This window comes from Apiotrichum porosum, assembly GCF_003942205.1.
Source record: "Apiotrichum porosum strain DSM 27194 chromosome Unknown scaffold_3, whole genome shotgun sequence".
Taxonomy (NCBI): Eukaryota; Fungi; Basidiomycota; class Tremellomycetes; order Trichosporonales; family Trichosporonaceae; genus Apiotrichum; species Apiotrichum porosum.
In genome coordinates this window covers 76499-95319 of record NW_021167110.1, presented here as the reverse complement: position 1 = coordinate 95319, position 18821 = coordinate 76499, and the positions used below count along the sequence as shown (strand labels likewise).

Sequence of the window (18821 nt, the reverse complement as noted above, 5' to 3'; positions counted from 1 at the left end):
ATAGTAGAAAAATATCAGTCGTGGCTTGGATGCAGATATGGTGGGACGTACATAGCATATGTGACGTCTCCAGGCCACTAGGGAACTGGCTTTTGCCAGACGGCATCAAGGCGAGGCCTGAAAGCGAGGGCGATGGTTTCTCCCACCCGCCATCGGAACACGGCACTTCGTCGGAAGAACAGCGGAAGCATGTGTACCCATTTCGAACCTCGCCTCAGTATGCCCCTGTTCTTGGCAGTACATATGGGGACACCGTTTGCTTTACAACGCGGAAAAGTTGTGCCTAAGAACCACGGAGGAGGCCTTCTCGCCCCGGCAGACTCGACCTGGCATGTGATGTGAAAGATCATGGGATGTGAGTTATGTGTGGTGGCGCTCGGACCCTTCCCCAGCACAATTTAGTGATGGGAGAACCCCCGCTCCCACCTTTTACAACATCACACATCACCATGCCCGACAGCGACAGCGACTCTAGCGAAGGAGAGTACATCTGCACCGGTGACCCGGGGAATGGCAACAACGAGGGTGGTGAGGGCGAGAATACATGCTGGGACGCTGACACCAGAATTCTGCGTTGCCATCTTCTCATCCTACACGTTACACTGGGAGTGCAAGTACTGTCACAAGTACATGTAGTGTTTGCGAGACGCCGCAAGGGCACACTTTGGTTGATGCAAGATGTCGCTGTGCATCACACGCTGAGCGGAATTGGCAATTGTGTCCCTCCACGTACGGAGCCTGCGCCTCGAGTGCTGTCATCACCGGTTGTTTCCACTTATGGGATTTGTCTCTGCATCCCACCAGGTTCAGGAACGCTACCTGGGTAAGAATTGAGGACTGGGTTACTCATGGGGCCCTACTGAACAAGAAAAAGAGAGACACCACTACCTGCCTCAGTTGACCGACGTGTTGCCACTCCCGTAGCCAGTGCGAACAAGAGTTTGATTTTCGGAGACTTTTCGTGAATTTTATCAGTACAGACGTCCTCGCACCCGCGCCACCGAATCGAAGTGGCCCCAATAAGCGGGTGGTCATACTTGTTTGCTGATGGCTTTTCGGATAGCGGAAACGGTGATCAGCGCAACGGAGGGAATGTCGACCACGCGTCACCGCCTGGTCGCCAAGTGCTGATGTTGGACGCTGTCGCCGTCTCGTCACCGACGGCTGATGTTGAACCTGCACCACCCTGTCCCTGCCATCATTCCATTCCAGGGAGCCCTATATACAGGGTGTACTGTACATACGGGAGAGTGGTCTCAATACATTGAGTCTTAACAACCACCCTTCCTTCCCAACCCAACCTCCGCAATCCGAAATGAACTGGCCCACGTCCTTCACATGTAAAGGCGACGCCGAAGGCAGAAACAAAGGCAGTAAGTTGAATCAACCTGTGGTTTCCAAGCTCATTGAACAGAGCCCTGCCAGATATTTGGTACCCTCAGATCTCTGCGTATGCCTGCCAATGTTGTTCTACGCGCCGCTTTCGATGAACACATTCTTACGAGTCAAACGAAAACGGCGTCCGGTCACTGTGTTGGATAAATACAAAGTGGGAGCGTGGCCCATGCATGTTATTGTCAACTCTGAATTGCAACCGTATGGTGATGTTTCCCCCATTGACACAGTCATCATCGTATACACCCGAGGCGAACCCGTTCCGGTGGACGGCGACAGTGAGTGATTGCCTTTGTGGCTTGACTTGCAGAGACCAAATAAAACCTGCACTCTGCTTGATGATCGATTCCCATCAGAGGCACAGTGAGGAATCAGGAAGCGACGTCCTTCATACCTCAACTGAAGTTAACAGTGCATCCAGTGATTAACTCTCTCGGACCCACCCAACACTACCAATGTCCGGCTGGTATCCATTCTCAGGGTGCTGATGTGTTCCTAGTTACCCGACTGAGAGGGGTAGACACCATCACCAGTGATGCAACGACAAGATGTGCATCATTGCCACTGCGCCACTGGTTCTCGTTCAACCTCAACATTCCCCAACTGTCACAGGTGCACACCTCGGCCATAGGAGTTGCACTATGTGTGCGCAACCCAAAAACATCAATCTAGAGCTGATCACAGCTCCCAATCAGTACACCCCTTCGTCGTGCCCGGGAAACACTGTCAGCATGAACAAGGGGAGTGAGTGCGCACCCTCGGCGTCTTGGACTGATGTGGTGCAAGTGCCTTGTCAGTTTGTGTGGTCCTTTCCTGGTTGCTGGCAGTGCCAGTACTGCGCGCAAGGTTAGTGACACCCAGACGTCCTATCGCTAACAAATTCAGTGATTCGTGTCCTTTGAATGGTTAATTTTCGCCCAGGACGGCCTGTTTCTCTTTGTCGTTGCCCTTGCAACCCACGAGCATATGACAACAAGGACATTGGTACTCTATGATGCTGAGTGGTACCTGACTGCACCGAGACTGGGCGGTGCTTTGAACGGTCATTGATGGCGACTGTTGACACTCCAAAAGGCGTTATTTCTTGCCACGTTCTCCCCCTCGTCCAGCTGAACGCACCAGCTTTTGCCATTGCACCCAGTCTGATCTCCGACAATTGGAAACGGTAGCCATGTGTAGGTCCCAGCGCATCATCACCCCAGCTACATACTGTTTCTGACCGCAGCAGCTGCGCTCCTGGCGCCACTCTGCCTTGGCAGCCGTGTATTCCGCGTCAACAGGGGCAAGCCGTGCCAATTCGAGTATCGGGAGGTCTGCGGTGGATATTATTACATGTGCCGACACTGCGGGAGTCGTGGGTATCTCGCCTCGTTCTTGAACTATCAGCTGACAAATCGAGCTTTTATGCCAATCACGAGGTAGACCGATTCCCTCTTCCCCTTGGCCATAACTCTGTCCTGACGGCGGCATGTTGCGTAACTGGACAACTATGGCATCTGTGTGGTGTTTGAGGTACTTCCCCGAATAGTATGCATCAGTTTTGGTTATGGACAGCTTTGGTTAGGTAGCAAAACACTTGATGCATTTGGTCACAACAGTTAACGGAGTCGACGACGCGGACGCAAACTGGTACACAAAGGCTGCTGCGGAGCGTGGCTCAACCGTCTGCACCCCTTCCTCGAGTCACAGATCACAGAGTGTCAACGCAGCAGCTGGAACATCTCATCAGATTTAGCCACCAGCCCTTGGTCCTCGGTAAAGTGGCAAAACGAGCAGACCTCGCCATTGCCCAATCCCTCTGGCCACCAGTCGCCGATCCACAAGGCTCGCCACCCACCCATCAATTCTCACCGCCCAGATCTTGCCACTCCGCCATGACATGCAACGGTGACCGCTGGGGCTTTAACAAAGGCCGTGAGACACACACACAGAGGTGCTTCTTCTAACACGCAGAACCTTGCCAGTTTATGAAGCGCGGCAATGTCTCATACTGCCTGTACTGCCTCCGCCGACAGTGAGACGCTGGCTATGTACATACCTAGACCTGAGAGGTTGCGGGGTCGTCATATTGTCTTGGCTGGGCCAACGTATTGCCTTGCCACTGGAAACATGCCTTGTAACTCCCATATGCACTTCTGACCGTCCCCACGATGAGGAGCCGTGGCCCCATTGACACAGGCGGGTGGCAAATACCCATTTGAGACGTTCAAGCCGCTTCCCCGTGGGTGGCACCTGATGCTCGCCAGACCACCAGCGCGTCCGCCGTCCAGCATCGTGCAGAGGGACGAGCGTCGTGACTGGTGCTGCCTGCATGGTTACTGGTGAAGAGAGCCTCGGCACGATCAGCTATGTAGTCGATCAAGTTTGATGGTTCTCGTTTGATGGTTCTCGCAACAGAGTGTTCTCACACACAGGAGCGAGCGGGAGCCTCGGTGGGGTTCAAAAATGTCCGGCCCTTAACCTCCAGCAGACCTATACCTGTGTCTTCCTCGTCTACATCCTTCTGCTCTGCCTTTCCAATCTCAAGCAAATCATGCTGCTCCCACTCGGTCCCCTGGGGCCTCGCAATGACCCCTGCACGGGCGACGAGGTTGGAAACAACCAGGGACGTGAGTCATGTCATTCGAACCCACGAAAATGAGGGGCTGATGGGCCGTACCAAGTGCCGTGTAGGTGGGAACTGAACGCGTACCGCGGTGTCTGGTACTGCTGGTACTGCGACGATGAGCGGGTTAGCCCCCCATAGGCCCGTACCCTGTGGTCAAGGTTAAGCTTTGCATTGTGAGTCATGACCCAGGCATTGAGACATATGGGGGTTGTTCCACTCCTCCGGGGTTGGTGTAACAAGTGGGCCTTATCCTGACCCCACAGCAACTGCGATCAGACTCTGGATTCTGCTGCCTTCTCGTTCTGGGCTCACCTCTCCGTCTCCCATTTCCAATTCGTCGCATTTTTCCCACTCCCAACATCCCGCGTTACGCTCCTCGCATGATTCACCCAAGATCGACAGCTTGTGTCCTGGAGATGCCGACGGTGACAATGAAGACGGCAAGTGAACCCGTGGCAAAGCGCGCCACGCCACTAACGTTGCTCCAGAAGCGCACATCTTCCAGACCGATCTGGGCCGTGCTGTCAAGGTGTGCGTGTATTGCGCTAAAGTCGAGGCCTTGTTACAAGCTTCTCGCAGAGCCATGTGATAGACTGGCGATTGATGCATCTATGGAGTGTACGAAAGCGGTGGTGGTGGGGGTTGGGTACATCCGGCAGACGTGGCAGGAGCTGGTGGCTGGGGTGTCTCCCCGCGAATCCTGTCAGACAGAGGCCGTCGTCCTCATGCATAGGGGGGTAACCCTATGCAGTACTCTTGGTATGAACTATGGTGTAACACATGAGGCCAGGCCCAGACCAGAACACTCTGGGTCTCTGTAGCGAAATTCAACCACGAGTTCAGGGTACGGGGCCAATGCCCGCCTTCTCAAGCGCAGATCCTCCGATGGCAGACGACCCCGCACAGACATAATGTGGCACTTCCTCCTCGGTCCAGGCTTTCACTCTAGTCAGACAGACACCAGACATGCACAACATGCATGGCATCGATGCAGACTCTAGGGGTTACTGGTCTGTTTCGACCGACACTGGGAAGCTTCGACGTGCCAATGTTCCTGCGCCGGCGGTTTTTCTGGAGCCTGGAATCTCTTGACAACAATGGGGAAGGGTTTCGCAAGCTGCCAACGTTGTTCATGGACGACGGTGTACATAATACCGCCACCACACACATGCTGACTGATGCCTTGTGGGACACACGAGGAGGCCGGGGACTGGTGTGAGATCCAGAAGCTGGTGCAACAATTGGGGTGAAAAAGGAAGTTTTGAACCATTGTGACCACAAGTTGTCGGCGTGTCTCATTCTCGCCACAGCATATATAGGTCGTCCCACTGGGCTTGTTTTCGTTCACCACTCCGTTGTAAACCTTTCCCATCCTCACCGTAACGACCACACTCACGCCCCGTTCACGCCACCTCCGCCTCCAGATTCGTTGGCCACACTCAACCCAATCTCTTTCCTCCGTTTCGTCTCTTCCTACACTCTCCACTTCATGTCCGACTCGTCCGACGATGACGACGACCTGTGCCCCGGCGACGAGTTTGGCGTCAACGTAGACGGTGCGTATGAATCTCGGAATTCTTTCAAAAATCCCCGTGTGGCAGCGGCGTGGCGTTCACCGCAGAGGAGAGAGTGTGGCATGGTTCTTTGTCGGCGCCGCCCGGAGTGTGCCTCGGCGGTGTGCCGACACATCCCAACCAAACCCAAAAGGCTGTCTGCACGGCCGGCAGAGCACCCACAGAGCCCTCCACTACCTCCACCACAGCCGGTGGCGAGGTGGCACACTGCTTGAACGCCGAGATCTGTACGGCTACGAGTGTGTGGGGGCGTATGTGTGTCGGGGCTTATCTTGGACCTGCTAAGCCGGGGGACGTAGAATCGTGTACTTGTGGAGGAAGCAGATGCTGACGCTGAGCTAGAGCCACACTACTTCAAGCAGCTGATCCCGGGCCCGCGTATCTGCATTTACTGCGGAGAGGAGGAGGACATGACCGACGACGACTCGGATGACGACGACTACCAGCCGTAGTTGCTGTCCGAGGGGGTGAAGTCGAGTCTGTCTGAGCCGAGAGGGGCGTCTGTCTGTAAACGACTCACAAGATGGTTTTGATGAAATGTTACGAATGTCAGACCACTGGTGGCAGTGATGCATGCGCGCCCCATCAATGTCGACCACTTGGACGTGATATGGTGTCCAAGATCAAAGAAGCTGTCCATGGTTCCTGGGGTGGGTAGTCCAAACCAATAATCAGCGAACGGTTCCTCATCAAGCCACTGTGTGGATGTCTACACACGCCGTGTGGGGCCATCGGTGGCGATGGTCGCGAGGCAGCGAGTTGAGTATAAAGCACGCTCATGGTGCTTGATGCCAGTGTCGTTCAACAACTCCACGAACACACATACAAACTCACGCACACCATGCCTCTTCTCGCTTACAAGTGCACCGGGGACGCCTACGGCCAGAACCAAGGTCGTGAGTGGGTTGTGACGAGGTGTGACTAACTGACTGACCTCCAGGTCGCCACTCGTGGTATGTCAACCCCCAGACGGGGCGGAACACTTGCCGGTACTGCGGCGCCGAGGTGCCTCCTCCCCGCTGGCTGCACATCTAGGGTCCTCTGGGCATAGCCCACATCCATTTTGGTCGCTTGGGTTTTATATTCAGCGCGCGTCATTTAGCCGCGTCTTGGGGGATGCAACTAGTTTCATGACAGTTCCAGGACGTTTTAATAGACCGACCGACGCAGAGTGCAGGCACTGCGACCGCAAGGGAACAATCTAGAGAGAGGACAGAGCCTCGAGCTTGCAGCACGCCACCCGCCGGAAAAGTTGACTGCGCTCCGCGCTGGGGCCTCCTCGTGGACCCCACCGGCGTTGAGGTGAGTCTGTACAGTCTTGTCCATGTTACGCCTTCACGACGCCACTGCAGCCGCCGACGTGGAGGTGGTGTGAAAAAAAAGTCGGTATGCAAAGCTTCATCTGTGATCAAACAGCCAGAGCAGTGTGGAAGAGCATTGGTATTTGTTGGAGCCAAGTAAGGAGGCTGACGGCTGACGGCTGACAGCAAACGAGACAGTGAAAGGTAGGCACCAGATGTACAACTTTGGGGCACAGACCTCGGCCGACACTGACCCACTGGCCACTGGAAAGAGTTGGGGTAGGTAAGTTCACTCTCCCCAATGGCAGAATCGCACAGATGGCAACTTTAGGAGCATCTCTTTCTAGACTAGCATTCAGCACAAAGAAAACCTGCTCCTCGGGTGTAGATAGCCGCTCATGTCAGATATAGGATTGCCGGGACCCTGCTGTCCGCCCTGACGCGGTGGCCTACTGAACAATAACATGGGTAGATCACAGGCCACACAGGGCCTAGCTAGCACCTACCACGACGCAGCCATGCCTTGTACTAGCATGCTAGCACTGCTTGATAGCAGGAATGCGACGCTAGGAACACAGAAACCCACAGAAACCCAATCCCCCAACGCAGGGGGAAGGGCGAAGCGAGGAAGCGAGGAAGCTCCGGTTTGCTCACCGAGCGACGTTTACCAACGTATGCCCCATTGTCGTGTGACATTCATAAAGTCCGTTCTGCACAGGGTGAGCCACTTGATCACTTGATCGCTTGCCTCGTGTACACGTGCAGAGTTACTCGGTTGCTTTAGAATCCTCGATCTCATGGCTGGACCTGGGATCGACTTGCGCCTGGAACGTATGCTGCCACCAGCCCCACACGCCTGGCCCATGGCTACTCAATGCATCGTGTTCCCACCGTACCGTAGTGTGTGGTGATGCGCTGGACGTTTGACCCGGTTGAGTACCGGTGTGCCACAGACCCGGGGCTCCATTCCAGCGGCCAGCCAGGTTCAAAGTGGCGCCACCGCCTCATTTCCACATGTGGAGCGCGGAGTTGGCTGCCAGACGCGACGGACAGTGGGTCCAAGCGTGTTTCGTGCATTGTCGACAGGTGGACAGTACAGTGCGTACAGTGCGCAGAGGACGGCGCGAGCGTGCAGAGCTGTACCGGGGTCGCGGACAACGCCGGTGCAGCGGTATACAGCCAGAGGGCCCAGGTCTCGGTGCACTGCTCGGCCCGGGTGCGTGTCTGGCTGATGGGGGGACGCTGGAATTGAGTCGACGCGCCATGCACGCCGCCGTCGCCATTCATCGTAGCGGATGAGTAGCCTCTCGTCTGTTTCGGGCGCGTCGCGCGCTAGCGCCCACAGTTGCCCCCTTCTGTCGATCACGATCGCGCGCCGCCGCCGCCGCTGAAGAGGAAAAAAAAAAAGTCGGACGACGCGACCGTGTACCCCAACGCATGCCACGCACCACACTCCGTCGTGTGAGGCATCCGTCATCCACTCTGGCCATACCGCAGCGCAACGACCACCACCCCAAAGCCTCCAACCACACCTGCCCAGACGATACAGTTTCGAACTGTCTAAGCACAAGCCCTGGACGGCCTGGACACCGCAATCCCATCTCCCTCGCTTCCCCCTGCGTGTCACGCTGCGCGCGCCGGCCCCCCCAACATCGACCCAATCGAACACGCGTTTCAGTCGCGCCAGTCGGACTGTGAGGGTGCTGCCAGCTGCCAGCCCTCGACGTCTGAACACGACATTTGATTCCCACAACCACCACCACCACTACCAACCCCACCACCACCACACCCACCCCAACGCCGCCGCCGGCTCCTCGATCCACGTTGTCTCAAAAGCAGCGTGGGCACACACTCGACCCCCAACTGTGGGAAACTGATGGCCACGAGCCCACTGTGGCTGAGTACGGAATTGTCTTTGCTTGTGTTCCCCCCCTAGGCCACACGGCCCACAGGCCACAGGGGCACGAGTCCCCAAGCACTGGGTCCACGTCCCAGTTCCGCACAAGCGTTTGCGTTGCGGCCGATCTCGCGCAATCCACGACAATCTAAAAGGCGGCGCTGAAAGTTCGGCCAAGTGACCCACCCACATCCGTCTCCCCAGGCTTCCCTTCGTTGCATCACCCACACACATTGCGAAGCAAGCTCAGCGCATCATCACCAGTAGCGTCACCATCACTAGTATCACTACCCCCACCGCACACACGCACACCCACACCACCTCCCTCCACCATGGCCACCTTCCCCTGCTGTGGTGATTCCAAGGGCCGCAACCGTGGTCGTGAGTTGGCCTTTTCGCTTGGAGACAACCTGCAACTGACACCGGTCCAGGCCAATGCATTCTCAAACGTATCGGCGACTACTGGCACTGTCACTACTGCCAGAACGTCTACCAGCTGCACGTGTGGTAGCCTTTCGCCGCACTCACCGCAGGTGACACGGCACGGAACGGGACCGGACCGGACGAGCAGGACGACGACCACCAGCACGGCGTACGCATGCGCGCACGCACGCACCACTCGCGAGCTCCCGGGCCACAGCACCGACCATGACCATCACCGCCGACATACCACCTACCGCATTAGGACCCCATCGGTCCGTCCACAATAGAGCGTACGAGCGTACTAGTAGAGAAACTATCGACGAGGAGACCGGGCGGGAACCGCAAGTCCTGCCCGCCTACTTAGGAAGAACCGTAATGGGCTGCCCAGCATTGATGTATAATGTGTACCACTCGCCATGCCTGCAGGCGTACATCACTGCTCTTGGTCACTCATAACCTCCACTCGCTGACCGCCGTTGCCACCCGTGTACCCGACGTACATCGTGCGGTAAACCCATTGACGGACCGGCAGCCGGTCACCCGAGTCCCACGACCAGTTCCACGGTAAACGATAACCCCCCCTTGTGCTCTGGTGACCTTGTGAGCTCGCGTATGGCGTCGGGTATGACCCGCATAATGTTGCGTCAACTTTTTCCAAGTTTTGTGACGCTAGTTGGCCTGGCTGGAGGGGGTCGTGTCGGACATTGGCTGCCGTTGGGTTCAAGACCACGATCGGTGGTGGCGTTGCAGCCAGGACAGGCACCCTTTGCCCCAGTAGTGCTTGAACGGGGTGGGTGGGTTGTTTGGGTACAGATCTCAACCCCAAACCCAGCAAAGCTCAGCAAGCCCGGCAGGCCCGGCAGGCCCGGGAGGCCCAGCGTACCAGCGTAGCAAGGTCAGTCTGGCTGGCGGGCGCCGCCGACGCGGGACAACCACTGCCGACGCCCACTGTTGCTTGGCCTCGGAGGATCGACAGACAGTGTGCCGTGGCACCATGGACCGGGGACCATGGGACGTTGGCACAGAAGCATATGGTCGTGGCATGACAGACATGCAACATGTGTCCGTCCGTGGCCTCGCCACTCACCACTGGCCACTCGCTACTCACTCGTCGGCCGATGGCAGCGTGTGGTTATTCCCGGTCCCCTGTCTCGCTTGCGTTTCTTGCGTTTCCAGAAGGCAGGGATGGACGTGCACCCCCGTCCATCCCAATAGCCCAAAAGCCCAAGGGCCCGCCCAAGAATCGCGCTTCTCAGATCCTGAGAATCCAGCAAACGCTCACAGTTCATAGTTCATAGTTGAGCGTCTCGGTCCCACGCACGCCTCCGGAGATCGCAGAAGCAAAGCGAGACCTTTGCCCAAACTGGGGTCTCACCCGAATCCGAACATCTGTTTCGCCCGAAAGGCCACTCGTGTCCGAGACATGCACACACACTCTTGCAGATACACTCGGGCCTTGAGAAGCATACCACCTGGTACCGCGGGTTGATGTGTGCTTGAGTGTCATCTGGCACGCCGCGCCACCCACTAGGTCCCCAACGACCATACCCAGATTCTTCGGTCGGAAACTCTGGACGTATCCCTTTCCGCTGGTTTGTGGCACGACGTCGCTGTACGCTGTGCCTAGCCGTTGGCCATGGTAGCCCAGCCGTGCGTTTTGTGACGACAACTCGATCGCAGGCCATGCCGCTGGGTTGCCTGGCGACGAACTGTCGGTGGTGGCTGCACCTTGTGTTCGATGAGGTCAGGTTGGTAGGCTGTCAGTGGATCCGTGTGGCGAAAGTGAACCAACGAGTCTCCCAACTCGGAAAAACACATACACCCCAGTTGCCAACCGACAACACAAGCCCATAGTGGGTTATCCCCCATCGTCAATAACAGCCTATGCTTCTACCATTGCAGACGCACTATGTCTGGGGTGGACACGGGAGTCCTTGTCAGCTGGTCAGTGGATCGCTCGCACTGCAGCGTGGGGCCATTCGTTAGAGTGGGTGGCCCAGCACGTTGGTAAACAGGCGATCCACGGCCCCACGGGCTACAGGCCTCAGGCCTAGCTGTGGTCGCTGTGGTTGCTGTGGGTTGCAGCTGTGCGCTGTGCGTTGTGCCAAGCAACAGCAAAAGGGAGCACACTGCCCTGGCGACCCCATAAGCGATCAGCGATGACGTCGTCCAGCGATGAACCACACGCTGCCATCGACGCGACTTGTTCGTTGTTTCGTTCTTCTCTCAATATCTCAATCCTTCTACCTGCTCCCTCTCATTCTTATCCACGTCCACAACATCCCTCCGGACTGCGACGGCGGTCGTGCTGCAGCGCTCGATGTCTGGTGGCAGTCTGGTCCCGTTGTGGACGCGGCGACGCCGGCGCCGCTCAGTCCCCCGATTCCGAGTCTGGCCCGTCTGGCCGTCTGACCCCACAGCTTAACAATTGACCACCGCGGCCAGGACACGTCTGCCCTTTGCCAGATGGGCTCTGTTTTGCGACCACTTTGGCCTTTGGCCTTTGGGGCTCTGCGTTCAAGACATATGCCACAGGCTTCCCGGTCCACTCAGTCTCTCGACGCCTTTCCGTCTCGGACCTGGGTGGGCAGAGAGGTGAGCTTGTGAGTGACTGACGGACTGACGTATTAATGACGTGTGACTCAATGTGTATTGCCACCCGGGTGTATTCTTATCAATATTTTTTGGCACGTGGTGGCTGATGGCGGCCCCGTGCCTGGCAAATACCTCTCCCCGCCCTGAATTGGGCCTGCCTCTGGCCCCTCTCCCCTACTCCACCCGCCGCTACGATGGGCTTCTTGAACGGCTGTAATCGATTTACCACTCTTCATCCACATCTCTCATTCCTCCTCTCACTCACCCACTCTCTCGCCCCCCCACACCACCAGCATGGCGGAGCCAGTCGCCAAGTCGCCAGCTCTGCGTGCGCTTCAGCGCGAGGACCCACCAGCCATCCCCAGCGCACCGGGTACCGCCGCGTCTGTCCGCAGCGGCCGCGATCTCATGTCCAGCCGTGAGGACCAGCGCACCGTGTTTGTCCCACAGCCGCTGTTCGCGTACTGCACGTCGCCAGACTACACCGTGACAGCCGCGCTGGCGAATTCGACCATCGACAGCCCCGTGCGTGTCATTGCCGAGCACCTCTTTGGCCTCGCGTGCGGCTCGTTCCAGCTCTGGACCGGCGAGCAGGACGTCCACTCCACCAGCACACCCAAGGGGGGTCCCGCCCTCAAGGGCGTCAAGGGGTGGCTTGGGCGGCTCAACTTGCGTTCGAAGCGTGCGACCGCTGCCGCTGCGGCGGAACACAAGACCCGTTCCGACAACGAGAGCTCGCGCACCATGTCCGACGACTCGGATGCGGATCCCGCCACCGAGGACTATTGGGCCAAGATCAGACCCCTTACAGACAAGGAGCGCGCCGAGGTCCGTCGTTGTGGCAAATGGCGCGGCGCCGAGCCCAGCGACAAGTTTCTGAATGTGAGTTGTGTGTGCTCTCCCTTTCGGGCTTTGTGGTATGCGAGCGTAGCGACACTTGAAACGACGACGCTGACCACACTCTCTAGATCTACGCCCAAGCCTTGTTGACCCTGGAGAAGAATGTACTCAACGGCCTCGTGTCGCCGTCACTCGTTGGCCAGAGCGGAGTCGTCCCAGTCACCATCATCAGCCACTCGTCAGACATTGTGCAGCACTACTGCGACATGATTGTGCGGGCCGAACACGAAATCTTCTTCACCACGAACGTGTGGGAGGCGAGCGAGTCATCGCGCGCGATTAGCACTGCCCTGAAGGAGCTGTCCCAGCGCGTCATCGATCGGGGTGGCGACAAGATTGTCATGAAGCTCAGTGCGTGCTCCCATTTTATCTTCTTATCAGTCTGGCGCTCGGTTTGCTAACGTCGTCTTCAGTGTATGACCGCGGAGTACCCAAAGAGGGGCAGGCGCACCAGACCGTCGTGCCCAGCGTGTACACGGCCGAGAACATTGGCTTGCCTGCGCCACAGGATATCCCAGGTGTCCACCTGGAGGTGCAAAACTACCACATCCCTCCCGTGGGCTCGTTCCACCAAAAGACAATCGTGATCGACCGCAAGGTCGCGCTTCTGAGTAGCAACAACGTCCAGAACCGCAGCGACGTCGGATTCATGGTCCACCTCGAAGGACCCATCGTGCAGTCCATCTACGACTCATCCATTCTTGCTTGGTGGCGGTCTTTCAACCCTCGCTTGCCATTGCTTGCGAATCCTCCCGAGTACTCGGATGACCTCGACCGCAGTGGGTTCCAGTTTGGCACCGAGCACGCCGGCGTGTCGATCAAGGGCGACCTGTCCGCGATGGCCGAGCGTTCGCGTCTGCGTCTGTCACGGGCTCCGTCGGCGAACACGACGCCCCTCAACTCGGTTACGCCTGTGAGGAGCAGGAGCATCGGTTCTTCTGGCCGTTCCCATAGCCGGGTAGCGAGCCCCGCGGGGTCGGCGCTGAACGGTTCGGCGGTCCCACTCGTGCGGCCCACCAGTGTCGCCACCAGCGTCGCCTCTGGGAGCCTGGGCCCCAAGGACCTCGTCCCCGTGGTCGCCACGCTCGGCTTGGAGAATGGGCCCCCATCCAATACCACGTCGTCCCAGAGCTTGACGCCGGTACCAAACGGCTCCGCCGACGCGACTCCGTTCAACCCCTTGGTGGTGCACGCGCCCCACGACCCATTCCCTATTGCCCTTGTCAACCGCACCCCGCGCGGCCGCCGGGGCCACGGCGACGCATATGTGCCGCAGAACCAGGCGTGGCTCGCCGGCTTCAAGTTTGCCCAGAACAGCGTGTTCATCCAGACCCCTACCTTTAGCGCGCGCCCCACAGTGGCCGCGGCACTGGACGCAGTGCGCCGCGGCGTCGTGGTGGAGATCTACGCCGACTTGGGCATCTCGGACGCCGGCGAGGGGTCCGCCGAGGGAACGACCAACCAGACCGTCGCGGCGTACATGTACGCGCAGCTCACGGCGGCGCAGCGCCCCAACCTCCGGATATACTGGTACACGGCCAAGGGGGAGAACACGCCGTTGTCGTCGCACACGTGCCACATCAAGCTCATGATTGTTGACGAGCAGATTGGCGTACAGGGGAACGGACGCCAGGACGCGAGCTCGTGGTACCACGCGCAGGAGATCAACATCCTCATCGACTCGGCGCAGGTGTGTGCCGAGTGGCGCCGCGGCATCGACGCCAACCAGGACACACGGCTGCACGGCCGCGTGGGTGAGGACGGCGTGTGGCGCGACGCAGACGGGTTGACGCTGCCCGTCCCCGCGCCCACGCCGCTCACGGCGCAAGTCTCGCCTGTGGCGCGTAAGGTTTAGAGCGGAGGATGCGGGTTGGGCGGGTTGGAAGGGAGGCTGGGAGATGGGAGAAGGAGAGCATGAGGGTGGTTGTCTGGGACAGTTCTTGGTCTTAGAGATAATTGGCGTATAATGTGTACCACTTTCGGTCTTGTACCCGCACGCGTTCCTCCACACATATCATTTTAATAGGGATTTTGCATAACTGTTTCACCCTTTGTACCGTTCGTTGTCGCGGCAGCGTGCTTGGCAGCTTTGCTTGGTACTTGGAGAGCTTGAGGAGCGTTCGTGGCGGCTCAGACTGATACAGCCAAATGAGCTGCCACTGGACGTTACCGCCACCGCTCGGGTCCTCGTGCACCAAAGTGGCGCCTTGCAACCCTCCCTCGTTCGAGACTACTTCGTTGCATTCTTGCTCCCTACTTCTTCTCACTACTGTACTCTCTCCCACAGCACACACAGACCGACAAAGCTACAAGCTGAACGTTCCAATTGCCTCCCACCACCACCACCACCACCACCACCACCACGGTCGCCGTCGCCGTCGCTGCTGGGCCAGCTTTTCGTGGATCTGGACAGTGTCTCTACTTGTTAAAGTCGATAACCTGGCGACCCTTTGCCGTGCTGTTGGCGCAGCGTGCCAGCGCTTCCGGGAACTCGGCGAAGGGAAGCACCGTGACGTGCTCCTTGACCTTGCCCTCTGCGAGGAACTTCATCGCCTCCTCCATGTCCGGGCGGGTGGTGACGAGGATGCCGCGGAAGCGGATACCCTTGAAGCACGCCACGGCAGGCTCGCCGCCGAGGACGGCAGTGCCGAGTGCGGCTGGGAATGGTCAGCGAGCTCCTCGTCGCCACGTTCCAGTTGCCACTTACGAAGACCGACAGCGACGACGATGCCGCGCGGGCGCAGGACGGTGGGTGCCGCGGCGTACGCCTTGCCCGAACCAGCCGCGACGATGGCGGCGTGCGCGCCGAGCTCCAGCGGGGTGAGCTTGGCCACCTCGGCGGTCAGGTCCTCGTGCTTGGTCACGTCGATGTAGTGCTCGGCGCCGGCGCCGAGCGCCACGGCCGACTTGTCGCCGACGTCCAGGCCAATGACCTTGTATCCCAATGCCTTGGCGAACTGGACGACCATGTGGCCTGGTGCAGCGTCAGCCATGGCCTGTTGATGCAATGTCCACAAGACGTCCGTCCATGAGGAGCAGGATCGTTCCTTCGCCAAACTCACCAACACCACCACCAGCACCGAACACGCAGACGTAGTCGCCGGGCTTGCACTCGGTGGCCTTGACAGCAGTGTATGCCGTGCCGCCCGAGCACATGAAGGGCGCGATCTGCTCCCAAGGGACCTGGACAGGTCAGTTCCCGCCACGAAATCCACCTGCCACTCACGTTCTCGGGGAGGTGGATGGCCCACGAGGCGTCCACAATAGGGTACTGGGTGTACGTGCCGTTGGTGTGCACGGCAATGTACTCAATCTTCAGGCAGAGGGTTTCGACTGGGGAAAGGGGAGAGAAGAGTCAGCCGAAATGGTCTAAAGTTCCACCTCTGCCATCTCTGTGTGGTCACTCACAGCCACCCTTGCAGTACTCGCACTCGTGACAGGTCTTGGCCACGGGCGTGATGCCGACACGGTCACCGACCTGTTCCCCACCGTCAGCCACTGCCACTGCGGTGATGCTACCTGACAACCTGATGGCACTCACCTTCCAGCCCTTGACGCCGGGGCCGACCTTGGCGACGTAGCCCGCGCCCTCGTGGCCGGTACAGTCGACGCCGGGGGCAGGTGCGATGCGCCAGTCGCCGCAGACAAAGTCTGGAGCGTCAGCGCGGAGGAACAGGGACAACCTTCGCCTCGTGGGGCCAGTACCCCAGCACTCACGGTGGTCACTCTGGCAGATGCCCGTCACCTTGAGCTCGCACAGAAGCTCGCCCTCCTTGGGCTCGGGAACGGGGTAGTCCTCGCGGCAGACGAGCTTGTACTGCGTTCCGCGGTCAGCGACTGTGCAGCGGCTCCGACGGGGTCCTAGCTGGCACTCACGTTGGGACCAAGGTCCACGACGGGAGCGGCGCGGCAGGTCTTGGGAACTTCGGCGACCATGTTGGGGTGCTTGAAAGTGTATGTTGTGTAAGGTGGTAGAATTGGGGCAGACGAGGGGGATCGGGGGCAGCTGAATCGCAGAGGGACTAGATCCTTATACCTTGTTCGCTGGCGCCGTCTGGCACCTGACAGCAGCGCAACACACGTTGCATTCTGTGCTCTGTCTGCGGGCACGCCCGTTCCACGACCCCCCGGCAAAGTGCCAAGCGACAGGCGATAACGAGGTCACGGGACGCACGATCGTTGTGGGGAAACTTACTAGGCGGAGCATGGGCCGGCAGTTCCTCGGCGCGATGGTCGCCCTCTAGGAGCGGGCATAGCAAGGCATAGAGGCGGCGCCCGGCCGCCGGCTGCAGCTTCACATGCGCTTGCAGGTCGCAATGTTGGTGTGTGAGGTGGGCAGCGGGCAGAGAAACGCTCGCTCCTGCAGCATTGCCTTTGCTGTTCGCGCCAAGACACCCAATGACGCGGGGTATGTGGTGCCTAGCAGGTCTCTCGGCATCACTCGGCACATTCAACGCAAGCAAGAGACCGAAGTCCGCGTCCGCAGTCTCCTCTCACCTGCCAGCCCCCCCGTTATGCACGCTCAACACATGACCGCCGCCCGTCTGCCTGCGTGTCCTCTCCGGTCCGGTCGGTTGGTGTCATCCGAGAGGGATTCCGAGAGGGATCATCAGAACCGCCTGGATACTCAGCCGACGATGACAGCATCAGGAGGCACTCATCAAAGCCACAAGGGCTATCAGTCCACATCGATTCACGGATCGCTGTCGAGGATGTCGACGTCGCGTCCATCAGCGCCCGAGTCAAACCCCGTACCTGCATAATGGCTTCCTACGAAGGTGGAGGCAGCGCCTTGCACCATGACTCTGCACTCCGGTGTCATCAACGTGAGTCTCCATCGACACCGGTCGAGCGTGGGATCGAGGCCATGAAAGCAATTAGGCACACTCGGGAGATATTCCGCCTCCGCCAAACGGGTAGTAGCACCCACAGCTTGCGACTGCCTGTGCAGTGTCGACGGTTGCGTCCACTGGCCACTGGACGCTGGACGCCACAGCAGCCATGCGATCCCCCCTTATGCTCCACTTTAATACGGTGACAGCGGCGACCTGAACGGTCCTGCGCAGGCGGAGAAACCATGATCGGCGGTAGGAAAGGCAAGAATAGCAACGGGCGGGGACGCCTTGATCACATCGAAGCGAGCGGAACACGAACCTAGCGACGACGCGGCAGAACCGAAAACACGAAACGTACCGAGGGTGGATGGGCCAGCCAATGGAGAAGAGAACCGCCCCCATGCTGATGTTGACACGGAGAGAGATTACACAGGCTTGCTCCAGCCACCGGTAGCGACGACCAGGAGCACGGAAGATCCGCTTTGGTGATGATCGGCTCGGTCTATTCCGTGTTCACGGTGCCTCCTGCAGCAGGGCTGCCAGCGCTGCTGCCTGGTCAGAGTACATCTGGTACGCATTGGCACACCAATCGTGTACTAGGAGAAGTCTGACTGATATACAGTAAACACGGCCGGGTTCTAGGGATATGGGATGTGGCGGCGATCCACTACCGCGGACCATTTCCTCCGGCGCTGCGCCCAACTAGTCAATCCCATCTCCTCTACCGACCGGCTCGTAACTTCCTTCTGCATCATCCAGAGCAAAGCAAAAGGAGATGCTTGTTGACACAAGCATCCACAAGGGCCCTCGCCGGGATTTGAACCCAGGACCACTTCCATAGCTAGAGAACGGAGACGAATCCGAAGAGGATTAGAGACCAGTACTGGACCCTAAGAAAGTATGATAGCCACTACACCACGAGAGCCGCTGTGTAGGTCATTCTGTGGCCATTGGCGGCGGCTGCGTGCCCTTGCATCGAGCTCCTCAGTCTTGAGAGGGGAGAAATGGCAAGTTGAAGCGGAGGTTATGGCACTGGCGGAGTAGCTGAATCGACCGAGACTGTGCACAACGTTGTCAGCGCCCTGTAAGGCGCAACGTATTCGACACTGTTTGCGTCCTTCTGTGCCTCCACTCCACCTTGTGTCAGTCTCGCAAGGCGCAGGGGACTTTGCAGCAGACATGGACAAGCCACTGTGGCGAAGAGGACGACCGCCAGTGACTCATTGCGACAATGAGCTGTTCTCTACAATCTCCATTCTGACTGGCAACATCACGCACGCTACCACTACCCAA

The 18821-nt window shown here is 58.6% G+C and overlaps 4 protein-coding genes and 1 non-coding gene across 5 annotated transcripts; 2 read left to right on the top strand and 3 right to left on the bottom strand.

The window, feature by feature from the left end:
- Nucleotides 1–3601: 3601 nt before the first annotated feature.
- Nucleotides 3602–4185, bottom strand: EHS24_005632 (uncharacterized protein; the record flags this gene model as incomplete). The annotated part of the gene is made up of 3 exons (XM_028621125.1): nucleotides 3602–3741; nucleotides 3808–3969; nucleotides 4029–4185. The coding sequence occupies 3 exons, from the start codon at nucleotides 4183–4185 to the stop codon at nucleotides 3602–3604; spliced, it is 459 nt and encodes a 152-aa protein (XP_028477577.1).
- A 1307-nt stretch (nucleotides 4186–5492) lies between these two features.
- On the top strand, nucleotides 5493–6029 carry EHS24_005631 (uncharacterized protein; the record flags this gene model as incomplete). Its single annotated transcript, XM_028621124.1, has 2 exons — nucleotides 5493–5559; nucleotides 5920–6029. The coding sequence occupies 2 exons, from the start codon at nucleotides 5493–5495 to the stop codon at nucleotides 6027–6029; spliced, it is 177 nt and encodes a 58-aa protein (XP_028477576.1).
- Nucleotides 6030–12087: 6058 nt separating this feature from the next.
- On the top strand, nucleotides 12088–14548 carry EHS24_005630 (uncharacterized protein; the record flags this gene model as incomplete). The annotated part of the gene is made up of 3 exons (XM_028621123.1): nucleotides 12088–12675; nucleotides 12762–13044; nucleotides 13107–14548. 3 exons carry the CDS (start codon nucleotides 12088–12090, stop codon nucleotides 14546–14548), a joined length of 2313 nt encoding a protein of 770 aa, XP_028477575.1.
- A 563-nt stretch (nucleotides 14549–15111) lies between these two features.
- On the bottom strand, nucleotides 15112–16629 carry EHS24_005629 (uncharacterized protein; the record flags this gene model as incomplete). The annotated part of the gene is made up of 8 exons (XM_028621122.1): nucleotides 15112–15350; nucleotides 15401–15667; nucleotides 15756–15861; nucleotides 15920–16026; nucleotides 16102–16171; nucleotides 16235–16344; nucleotides 16411–16510; nucleotides 16570–16629. The coding sequence occupies 8 exons, from the start codon at nucleotides 16627–16629 to the stop codon at nucleotides 15112–15114; spliced, it is 1059 nt and encodes a 352-aa protein (XP_028477574.1).
- A 1701-nt stretch (nucleotides 16630–18330) lies between these two features.
- EHS24_005628 lies at nucleotides 18331–18453 on the bottom strand. Its single transcript has one exon. It is a non-coding gene; the product is annotated as a tRNA-Pro (tRNA).
- Nucleotides 18454–18821: the final 368 nt, after the last annotated feature.